The 12,184-nt window shown below is 37.8% G+C and overlaps 1 protein-coding gene across 3 annotated transcripts in view; it reads left to right on the top strand.

Moving 5' to 3' along the window:
- YES1 (YES proto-oncogene 1, Src family tyrosine kinase) overlaps window positions 1-12,184 on the top strand; it is a 51,909-nt gene that overhangs the window by 23,658 nt on the left and 16,067 nt on the right. For all 3 annotated transcript variants that reach the window (XM_074821216.1, XM_074821226.1, XM_074821207.1), the window contains exon 2: window positions 10,537-10,809. In XM_074821216.1, the coding sequence (XP_074677317.1) occupies window positions 10,545-10,809 (265 nt within the window). In that variant the 5' untranslated portion in view covers window positions 10,537-10,544. The remainder of the gene's footprint in view (window positions 1-10,536; window positions 10,810-12,184) is intronic.

Below are 12,184 nucleotides of genomic sequence, written 5' to 3'. Positions count from 1 at the left end.
GTGTTCAGGTTGGATGGGGCTTTGAGCAACCTGATCAGTGGAAGATGTCCCTGCCCATGGCCATGGGGACTGAAACTAGGTGATCTTTGAAGGTTACTTCCAACCCAAACCATTCTGTATTTCTATGAAAGAAGGATTAAGAAGTACCCCTTACCTGGAACCCCTGTTCCTGGTGATCCCTGTTAATGGGAAACGCTGAAAAAACTGAGTGACCTCGGAAAAAATGAGGTGTTTGAGTGACTGGAAGGCCACTTGCTAGACTGGAGTCTAGTGGGACTGCATCAGTCTTGACAAGGGGAGGGTTAAAGTGACCTGTGATCTACTTAACACAGGGAACAGAAACTGTGGTGGTATGGCTCCAAGGCAAAGGTGTAACACGATTGCTGGCTGGATGTTGGCGTTAAATTCAGATAGGACATGAGGCAGGTACTTTTACTGGTTACTGTGTTTAAAATTTAGGACTTGTCCAGTGTGGGTGAACTTTCCGTAACAGGTCACTTTGTACACACATGCTCAAATTCATTCAAAACTATAAAAAGAGAAATGAATTTAGGGCAGCCCTATGGCCTCTATTGTGCAAGATGCCTGACAAGCTAATTAAAGTAATTTCTCCTGGTCTTCTTGCCGGTGAACAGTATTATATCTGTCAGTGTAGAAAGCAATAGAACAGCAGTAATGATAGCTATTAGGATAATAATTCTTGTTTAGTTAAAATGTCATCCAGCTCTTCCCTTTTAATAAGGGTATTATTTAGCAGGTGTCGTCATTTTTTTTAATTTTGAATTTCTTTATAATTTAATTGTACTTTTCACTTGTTTTTTATGTGCAAAGGAAAATACAATCTATTGAATCGTGAAGAACAGTGTACATGTGTGGTTGTAATTGTTTATACATACTTTTTGTTTTAGTCAAAAGGCTGGTATTTTCCAGCTGACTTCTTGAAATTCCTGTTGTTCAGAAAAGAGATAATTGCTGAAGGAGATCTGGGTATATGGCCCTTGAATAAATGAGCAGCAATGTTTTGTCAGTAATTGGATTTAAATACTTTAATTACTGATTTTTGTTAACAAGCTAATCATGTCAATTATATTCAGATAAAATAGCATTGAGAATAAGGGGGAATTTACTTTCAACTTAGGGTGACGTTTGGCAAACAGTAGCTGGGAAAATTCATCTTCACAAAGCGGGTATGTGCAACTGTAAAGTAAGTGTGTCAAATACACACCAAATTGCCTCAAAGTTCCATGAGATTCCGTAGCAGTGTTCCTGAGCTATAATTTGGGTGGATATAACAGTCATTTATTATAGGGTCTTTTTTGATTAATCTTTTACGTTCCTGTGACTGTTCCTTTCCTTTATATTTCTAAGTTGATTAAATGAAATTGCTACTGGATTCTTGCTGGTACTGAATTACCCTCTCATCTTAAAATGTAATTGCCACTTCAGCTGTATGCCCAACTGAGAAGATGAAGAATACTGTAGATTCATACGAATTTCAGTATCTCTGAATTTCTGGGAGCTTGCAAATGTTGTAGTCCATTTTTCATATGTAGTTCATGGTTGAACTTTGAAAGAAATTACTTAAATTTTCGTAAACTTTTTCAGAACAAAAATGCTGCAAACTGTTCTTCTACCATGTAAGTTTTACTTCACTTTTTCTGTAATGCAGATGTCTCTTGGGAAGATGGTTTACATGCTTCCTGCTGTGAGACCCAGAAAATGTTAATTTTCTTTAGTAAACAATATTTTAAAATTGCTTTTTAAACAACTTTTGGAGGCATCTTTTTTGGAAATAATATACTTAAATGGAATGGTTGAAAACAGAACGTATGAAAATGTTCAGTGATATCAGGCATACTTTTTGTTGTTTTCTGAGTAGGATTCAAAAATCTTTCTTTTCATAAATTGGTTCCTAAGTCCTGTCTGAAATGGGCTAGCTAGCTTTGACAAGATATGACATGCATTTATTGTACTCTGAAACAATCTTTTGGCCAGACTTCTTGAATATATCAGACTTCTAGTTTTTAAGATAATTTCTTACAAATTAATAAAAATAACTGTTACACTGAAAAAAACAGAATCGCATGCATTTGTTTATTGACTGCGTACTTAAACATTCAAGACAATGGAGGAGCAGTAACGCTGTCTAGACAATATATTGGTTGTTTTGTCTCTGGTATCATCTGTTGTCAGAGAAAATGACTTTGTGTGGTGAAGGCTTGAAATTGTATGGCTAGACATTGTAACTAAGTTTTAAAAATAGTCTTGTATATGTATTAAGTATTTCGGCACATAAAATTGCTTTTGCAGTTCTGATATTTTAGTTAAACTCCCCCTTGTCATCTTGACTGCTGGAATAAAGAAAATTAATTAGTGTTGTGTATTTTGCATCATCTGCCTTAGAAGTTTGTCGGCAGGTTTTTTGTTGGATGTAAAAAAGCACAAATTATTTTTTATTCTTTCTGGATGTGAACAATATGCTGACTTCAATGAAAATTCAGGATAGATCCTGAAAACAAACTTTTTAAAAATACAAATTCTATTTAGCAACTGGTAGTTTTTAAAAAATGAAGTTTAAACATTTAAATTTGACATATTTTCTCTGCTTTGCTCTGGAAGTTAGAAGCATCTCCCTCTGGCTGTCAAGTACCCCCATGTAGGCTCTGTGCCTACTGATTTGGGGTGTTGGGTATTTTGTTTGGTTTTTTTCCATCCAGCATTTTCTTTCTTTTGTGCTTTCTGTTGCCTTGTGCAGGGGGTAGGCAGCTTCCTGTTGAAGTGGAGATTGCTCATTTGAGCAACTGGAAGACAAGGAGGCTGATGATGGTGGTTTTTCAGGTGCTTGAACAGCTTTAGTGAGGAAGCCTTGCTCAGGTGTATCAGACTAAAAGTCATGCCACTACAGTTGCACTTGGAAGATCTCAGTCCAGGTCTTGGCTGTTGCACCTCCTGTGGGGTTTCAGAAGCCTTGTCTAGTTACTATGTTTAAATCTATGTCGTTACTTTTTATTTTCTTGGATATGATTATTCTGACTTAAACCAGGCAGCATAAAACAATTCAAGTAAAGACATACTTATACTAGAAAGCAAAACATTAGTTTAAATTCATAAGCTTGGTCACACCTGTAGGACTTTTCTCCTGTAGCTGAGTCCTTAGTCTCTGACTCTGGATTTTTCTGAGCTACAGTCAGTGCTCAACCTGCTCTTCTCATCTTCCAAGGCATCGCCTGCTGGTTACTCATTCTACAAAGAGACAACCTTATTTGTTGTCAGAGTCCATTCCCAGGCCCATGGTGAAGGAAGAGCTCCCGGTTAGAGGTAAAGGCCATTACTGAAGACAGGATACTGAACTAGATCATCTTTGATTAGAAAAGTCTTTAAAATTACAGTAGACTTGCTTTCTTCCACCTCTAGTCTGTCTTTCCTGACCACTTACTAGTCTGATTGGAAAAGCCATCTTTTCTTCCTATGCTTGCGTACATCTGGTCAAAGGAAACCTACGTTATCACAGATAGTGTAGATAAAACTCTGATTATAAATAACCACAATTTTATGAGTGTCTATTTTGCAGAGCCAGCCACACATCATCCATGACAGGATCATTGTCTCCAATATGCTCATGCCTCCTTTGCCAGTCTTTAAAATGAAAGACCACCTCTACAGATTCAGCTGTCCAAATACAGAGGGAGTAGGAAGAGATCCTACATGTTTAGTCCAGATAAAAGGAGGATGTGACTGAGAGGGAAAACTGAGAGTGCTCGCATCTCTCCTGACTTTACCTCACTGTTAATCCTTAATTCCCATTTTTTGTTAGAACTTGTTGTGGCAGTAGTTTATTTTTTTCTTCAACTTGTAGACTGACGTGGGACCTTACAGTCAGATGGTAGTGTCTGGTGTGGATTGGTGTGAGGACTGTACTGCCTGCTGGGGCAGCTCCATCTTCTTCCTGTTAGTTCCAACAAGGACAGTAGGTGTTTCTTCAGGAGAGGAGCCATTGTCTGGGATGATTCAAATTGGAGGACTGGAAATCCTCAGTCTCCTTCATAGGTATGATGTCCAAAGTCTGATACATCTGAGCAAGTCTCCCACATCTAAGCCATTCAAACCACAGAGGACGCACACTTCCATCAAACTTCTTGTCTTCCATTCAAAAAACAAAGTCAAGAAATCGTAGAAGGACTAAAGGACCTTGCTCATTTTTATGCCATTCCTGTTTATCCTAATTTTCCAGGTACTGTTTTGAGATCTGATATTCCTTCAGAGCACAGTTGTTGTAGTGATCTTGTCAGCCAGCTGCTCCAGTAGAAGGATCAGTCTCAATCATTAATTTAATGCAAATTTAAAATTCTGATTCATGTAAAAAATATGAACAAGAACAGAAATATGTAGTATTTCCAACAGCTTTTAACTCTGAAATACAAAATGTCCAACTAGAAAAGCAATTTTATAATTTTTGTTTTCTTTCTTTGTACAGAGCCCTCTGTTTGCTACACTTGGTTTGCTAGCTGTAGCTTTATTAGCAAACAATCTGGAGTTTGTTCTGCTTCTATGAAATCAAAAGCATTACCACAGCAGCCCCAATTTTTCCTTGAATACATTTGTATAGTCATGATAAAAGTAGGATTTGGTCTGTAGAAACATTAGGATCAAAAATTTCAGATTGCATTAGTCAGTGATAAAGAGGATGTTTCTTTAGTTTTAAATGTATTTCTAGTGTATGGGCAACCTAAGGTCTAATAGTGCTGTTTTGTAGTTATTTTTCTGGGTAGAACTGCAAAGATGCATGGTAAACACTGAAATTCTAGTAACCTATATCCTTGCTTTGGTGTCTTTTTTTTTTTTTATGCTTCTTCCTTTATCTTCACTTTTTGCCTCTTAATTGGTTCATTAATTACAAGGTCACTTCAGTTGCACTTTAAGTGGATAATGATACAGACTCTCTAGGTGTTCTTACGCTAATGTTATTGCTAATTATAAAACTGAATCCAGTAGAACATCATTCTTCAAAATGACATGGGTAGTTCATGGTAAAATAAGCAAACTTTGCAATTTATGACAGCTCATAAAAGATAAATTATATCCTGTGAAAAAAACTGCATAATTTTAAAAAATGGCATATACTCTGTAAAGAACAAAGGGCAATTCTTTATTTTCCTTTACAAACATAGTAGGTTGCTTTGTAGACAAGAGAGCCCACCCATATTTTCATACCAAAGCAGTGACTGATGCTTTGTCCATCAGCAGATGAGTGAATTAGTTTGATGTTATAGTATTGACCGAAGCGGTTGTTAGCCTCTTTTCTGGTTATCTTTGTTTCTTTTGGTCTATGTCACTTCTAATAAATGAGTTTTTGATACCACCAGCTGTTTGGTGGATGCTTTGCGTTGTTTGCCTAGTGTATGAAAAGCCAGTATAGGTTGCGTGTCTGTGGTGACATACGGAGTCAGCTCTGCATTTGTTTGAGCAAATAGTCAGCTGTCAGCTAATGGATCCATTAGCGAACTTTCCGCAGAATATCCTGTCTTCATCGTTGCATGAAATTTTAATAACTTTAAATCATGAGTTTAGTTGAAAGTTGAGGACCTTTTTGTAAGACTTTTTTTCACATTTGAGAAGTGAAGGCGCTTCTTTTCTTGATAATTTTTTTTTGCTACCACTGAGAAGTGAAGGTAGAATAGCAGTGGAAATTTTCAGGGTTTTTTTTAGTCTCTTCATTTGAGGGTCACAAATTGCTAATAAAATTATTTGTTATATAGCATGGGGGATTGTGTTTTAAGGTTTTGTTTGTTTGTTTTTAGGCAGGAAGATATTTGCAATCTTGCTTTATCCTTCTGGAAAGAGATTTGATTTGGTTGTTCTTCTAACTTGACTCTTAATAGTGAAAAATTACTTCTGTGTTCTTTTTGGCTGTATGAACAATTTCAGTAATAAAAAAGAATGGAAAAAAGAAGCGTTGCAATCCACCCTTCCCCTTAGTGATTTTCTTTTGCCTTGCCTCTTGCATTTAGTTTTTGTACAGTTTTAGTATCCAGTTTAGTCTAGAGGTTGAAAAGAGAACAGCTGGCTAGACCATCTTTCCCTTTGTGGAAGGTTGGAACGGCTACATGTGACTGTCGTTCCTCGCCTTACGTCATGATGAAGTTTCCAGAAGACATCTGGGGACGTGCTATATTGTAACAGAGTGTAAGATCAAAAGAATACCTCCAGTTGGCCGCAGGAGGAAACTCCTAATTTTTCTTTTTTTTTTTTTTTTTTTTTTAATTTTTTAAATTTTTCTAGCAAATGGGTTTTGTTATCAAATCCATTACAGCAAATGAAACAAATGTGAGGCTCTGCCAGACTTTGGTCTTTGGGGTTTCAGAGGCAAACATCTTGCCCTCAGAATCTTGATGCCAATGGGTAGAGTATGGGAGGAAATGAATACTTTATTTAGAGGCATTTGCAGACTGCTTTGCTCTGAGGCAGCTAGTTGCAACAGATTGTCAGTTTATCCACCTGAGTTAAAACCACCTCTTTCAACGAAAAGTCTTCTTTCACGCCAGTAGGAGACCTTTCTTGAAGCACTCCCAAGAACCTTATGTCCCAAGGAACCAACAAATAGATAACTTCTGTAACTATCAACTATAAAGACCAAAGATACCTTAGATGAACGAGTGGTTCCCTTGTGACACCCACCTCTCCAGGCTGGATGGACAAGGCTGCAGACACCGGAGGGAGCTGTTAGTCAGTATCCTAGGATATGATGGCTCTTGAGGAAAAACTTGTTTTTCTTGGGCTGGTAGGTCATCCTTCTGAAAGGAAAGCAGGAAAAAAAACCCACAAATAATTTACTGGCCACGCTTTTCAGTTGTTGAACAAAGCTTTCCTCGTGATCTGGCACTCTGCTATAAAATGGAGTTGGGAAGGTAAGAGGGCAGCATTGACTTACTTGAAGTTCTCTTGTTTGGCAGAGGGTCCTCTGTCATTCTCTGAGGTGTTTGTAGAGTATTGAACAACAATGAACTTTTGCCCTTTGTATGACTTCTCCAAAAAGCCCAAGTCAAATTAGATGTCACTAAAATCTCATTTGATGACTACTTCCTGGAGTACTCTTTCTTCTATTGATTTTTTTTGTGGGCATCCTGCTAACCTTCAGCTGTCCTTCCAGTAATCATTTTAGCTTCTGTTTCTCCTTGAAAACATTCTAACATAGGATTGTTTTCATCTAGAAAGCAGATCAAGACATCTGTGCTTTTAGTCCATGCCTTTCTGAACGTGGTTTCTTGATAGACCTCAAGCAAGGTGACTCCTAAACCCCCAACAAAGATGTGGGCACACTGATCAGAACCAACAGGAGAGTATTTGTTTCCAAGAACAAACAAGCTGCTGAAGTTACTCAAGTAGTTTGTTTCAGACACCAGTCTGGTCTAAAATAATGATTTAACTAATGAGAAATCAGTGACTTGTGAATGACATGCCTTGGGTCAGCATTTCTTTGAATAGAGTTACATAGCAAACAGGAACTTCTCATCTGTATCTGTTTCTAAAAAGAGTTCAGTGCTTCAGAAAGAGCACCATGAATTTTATGACAGAAATGTATTCCTTAATATATTTTGCTGGTCAGACAAAGGGTGATAAAAATAGTTGTAAAGTTATTTCGGTTACATACTTTTTTGATAACAAATGCAGTACCAGAATAATCAAATCCAATATTGCATAGGAATAGCTGTTTAGGGATTTTTTTTTTTTCTTTATCCAGTAACTTATTACAAGACTAAACAGGAATAAGTCGTTGGGATTTCCCCCAATAGGGTGGGCAATCATTTTTCCCTTCTGTACTGCTCACCCTTTGTTTATGTCATCTTCTCTCCACTCATTCCTCTAATTCCTCCTCATAAATGCATACACAGGATTTTATAGTAATTTCCACCTATGTTTTTGACTTTTAAAAGCTAAGGAGTTTGCTTCCTTAATTTTGTTTTGTGGGTATGCAGTTATAAAAACAGAGCTTTTAAATTTTTGTCTGCTTATTTTTGAATGTCTTTCTCTTTGAAGTGCTGATTGAATCTTTGTTGTTAATCTCTTTAACCCCTGAAAGAAGATTACCTTAACAGTGAAGTTGCTGAGGAGGGGAGAAGCAAAGGATAAGCTGACTCTATTTCTCTAGAATGAATTCAGGCCTTCAATAAGGGCTTTTCTTTGCAACACTCAAGTGTGCCAATGGTAACTTCTTGCTGCTAGCCACAGCTTAAGCGGGTGAGCACTCATGGGTGCTAGCAGTTACAACTGCAGTACAGGGTAGCCTTGTCACTGGCCATTTGGTCAAATCAGCAATACCGTGGGCAGAATCCAGCAGTTTTACCAGACTTGGTAAATTGTTTTCTATCTCTTTTTTTTAATCTTGAAGTCTTATGAGCCTGTTACAAGTCAACCAAATGCCAGAAGTAAGGGAGGAAAAACATTTCTGATGGACACTTAATCATACAAACATCCATACGTTTCCCTTTTAATGTAGCTTCTTAAGACAAGTAGTGTGCTGGACTTCTGAATCATGTGTGATGCTTAACTTTCAGCCAAAGGCAAGGAATCAGTGCTATTAGCAAAGACATTTTTGCAAAGATGATTGGACTTTTTTCAGTGCAGTTTTTTAAAGAGAATCAGAGAAATACACCTCAGAATAAGGCAAGAATTCCCTGTAGGCAGCCACATGGCCAAAAAAAGGTGGTTCAAATTACAGTGTCTATTTGCAGTGGTAGAGAAATTAAAAGGATGTGTTTGGGTGTTTGATTAACTTGTATCATGAATTAATAACTGACTTTTCTACTGTAGATTGTCAGACATCTTTTATAAGGTATTTAGGCACATTACATTCTTCATGCATGTATTTGAGTCTTGCTCTATTAACATTTGTGCACAATTAGTAAATTGACAATAATAATATCAGAAGTAAAAAATGAATGAGGTGTGCTTTTGTGATGATTCATTATTGTGTGTAAAACTCTCAGATGAGAGTTGTAGAAATGCAGTTATTTGACTTTGTTGCTGCTTGTTTCTGCACCGGTAATTGTAGTACATCACAGCATTAGGAGCTGAATTGACAGGGTGAATATTTTTAATCTTTATGAGCAGTAAATTTCATATGGTGTTTCACTGGCTATAGACCTTTCCAGGAACTCTGATTCACTGTTCTTGAGGAAATTATGGTATCTTTGATATTGTAATGGTTAGTTATACAGAAGAAGTTTATCTAAGTGTGACTGTGTTAAGGCAGTATTTGTTTAGTAAGATTTACTTTATTCCATATTTCTGTGTCTAATAGTTAAAAAGGTAAGAGAGAATTGAAAATGAAAAAAGTAGTTAGACACACATTGTGTTTCCCTGTTTGTTAGAGTCCATGAAACTGTTGTAGTTATCAAAATAAGTATTTTTTAATGCTTTCTGACTGCTGCTGTTTATTTTTTTTAACTGATTCATTAGAGAATGTGGAGCGATTGATTTCCTATTTTTGTGGAGGTTTCTACTTTTGAAGTTAAAGTAGATTTTAAACTTTTTCACCCCCCAAGGAATATAAGAATTTTCATGCTAGACTAGTGCTGTGTCTAATAGAGACTCCTGTTTTCTTCCTGATTTCCAGCTGGGGTAAGCCAGAAAATGACGGTTATCAGTTGTCACTACCTGATAAATGGCAGATGGTGACTTCTTAAGACACAGTCATTTTAATTGTTGGTGACACGTTTCCTCTCTGACTGCCTCCATCAGCAGTAATACGTGTCCCCCTAGTAAACAGCTCTGGTACAGTCTGCCTGTGGTGGGAGCTGGTGGCAATCTTGGACCATCAGGGATATAAATTGTCACCTGTCCAGGCACAGTTCAGTTTCTAAACCACTATGGATGCTGCAATTACTCTTCTAAATTTTTTTCTAATTCTAGGTAGGGTCTAGAGCTTAACCCTATCCTGTGGCTGTGAACATCCCAAGTTTGTTTGTGAGTTGTATTTTGGGGGCTGGCAGTGGATGAAGACTTCTCTATATCTTTAAAGATACTAGTTGTAATACCACCAACAGGTCAGGACCTTGTTGCACAGGTGCTTAAAAAAGAAGGCAGGAATGCCCCACTCTTTTTCTTCATATAATTGCTTTGGATTTGCTTCATATTATTGACTCGGGATTTGTCACCTCTGTTTCCCCTTCCACCCAGCTATAGAAGTCTTCACTGTTTTCCTTGTCTGTTGCCTGACTCCCCCCCTCCCCCCTTTTTTTTTTCTTTTTTACCATTTATAGTCCACCAAGGAACTGGGATGAAGAATAATCCAAATGTGCTGTTAGTATGTGTTGTTGTAAAGGAAGATAATTATGTCCTCTCTAGTCTGGGAATGACTTAGATTTTATTCCAGAACACAGTTTATAAACTGCACATGGGAGCAATTGCTAGGGGTTGTTATGGATTTTTTAACCAGTAATAAATAAGCATTTTCAGTAACTTGTTGGGAATCTTCTGTGTTAACTATGAAAAGATGCAACATAGAGATGAACATATTTTTTCCTCTCATTCTCACAGAATCAACCATGGGGTGCATTAAAAGCAAAGAAGATAAAGGTCCAGCCATGAAGTACAGAACTGATAATACTCCAGAACCTGTTATTTCCCACGTCAGCCATTACGGATCAGACTCCAGCCAAGCAACACAGTCACCGTCAGTAAAGGGATCAACAGTTAATTTTAATAGTCATTCCATGACTCCTTTTGGAGGGCCCTCAGGAATGACACCTTTTGGAGGAGCATCGTCTTCATTTTCAGCTGTGCCAAGTCCATATCCTAGTACTTTAACAGGTGAGTGTTACATAAAATGATGCTGCTATTATAATTATTATTATTATTAAAGCTTGACAGTCATATTCCAAAAAATACTATGACCCCTTGCCACACAGAAATAAATTGAATATTTGAAATAAATTACTTTTTAGGGATTTCTGATTTTCAGTATCTTTACTGCTCAGATAATAATTCAGCCTGTATTCACTAGTGCCTGGGGCTTGGGAGTTAGGTGTTTTGGCTTTTGTTTTGAGAGAGGGGTGTTAGGATCACAGCACAGAGAAATTTAAGACTTACTGAAGTCAGAAATGGAAATAGTTGATAGAATTGTGTTAGAAGTTCTAAGCTGCTGAAGGGATGGATGCACCTGAGATAATGGCTTTAAACTTTTGGAGAGAGGTGCAAAATGCAAAACACTTCAAATTCAGGAAACTGGTATTGTAAACTGATTTTCAGACTTACTTGATTAGCTGTAAGTTACTTATATTAATGCAGCATTGAATCTGTTCATTTATAAAGCTAAACAGGATATCCAGTATAGTCTGTGTACTTTACTATATGAACATTGTGTGTGTGAAATAAAAGAGCAGAATTCTCGTTGTTGGTGGTCATATTAAAACCAAAGTTGAAAATGTAAAAATAGAATTTACAAGGCGCAGAGACCTTCTTGACTGAGATGTAAAGTCTCTGAAGATACAACATTTTAAAGCAATATGCACATTTGAGTTTAAAAACTCACCTTTATATCAAAATCTTAAGCTTCATTACATAAACATTGATTTTGTGCACATGGCTAATCTCAGAAGTTCACTTAATTTTGCTGGATATTTTTGAGAGGAAGCTGTAATTTATTCTTTTTTGAGAGAGAAAGGAAAGAGTAATTTATTCTAGAAGCTTTGCACAGACACTTCACAAAATACAATGTCCTGGTTTGAGTTAGTGGCGGGGGGTTTTGGTAGCAGGGGAGGGGGCTACAGCAGTGGCCCCTTGTGAGAAGCTTCTTGAAGCTGCCCCGGCTCCAAGTCAGACCTGCCTTTGCACCAAGGCCAAGCCAATTAGCTACGCCTCTGCGAAATCATATTTAAGAAGGGAAACCTGGAAGGAGGAGCTGGAGTTGTGAGAAGTTGCAAGGAGAAACATCAGTGTGAACACCGAGGTCAGTGGAAGAAAGGAGGAGAAAGGGGGAGGAGGTGCACTGGAGCAGAGACTCCCCTGTATCCCATGGTGAGATGGCAGGGCCGTGCCCCCTCACCTTCATGGAGGTCTATGGTGGAGCAGATGCTAACCTGAGGTTTGTGGGGGGCCCCTCACCAACCCAGGTGACTGCACCTGAAGAAGGCCGGGACCCCATGGGAAGAAGCCCCTGCTGTTGTAGTTCAGCGCTGGGAGGATT

The sequence above is a fragment of the Strix aluco genome, chromosome 1, assembly GCF_031877795.1.
Source record: "Strix aluco isolate bStrAlu1 chromosome 1, bStrAlu1.hap1, whole genome shotgun sequence".
Lineage (NCBI taxonomy): Eukaryota > Metazoa > Chordata > Aves > Strigiformes > Strigidae > Strix > Strix aluco.
The sequence above is the reverse complement of the archived record's forward strand: the minus strand, read 5'-3'. Positions and strand labels throughout refer to the sequence as shown.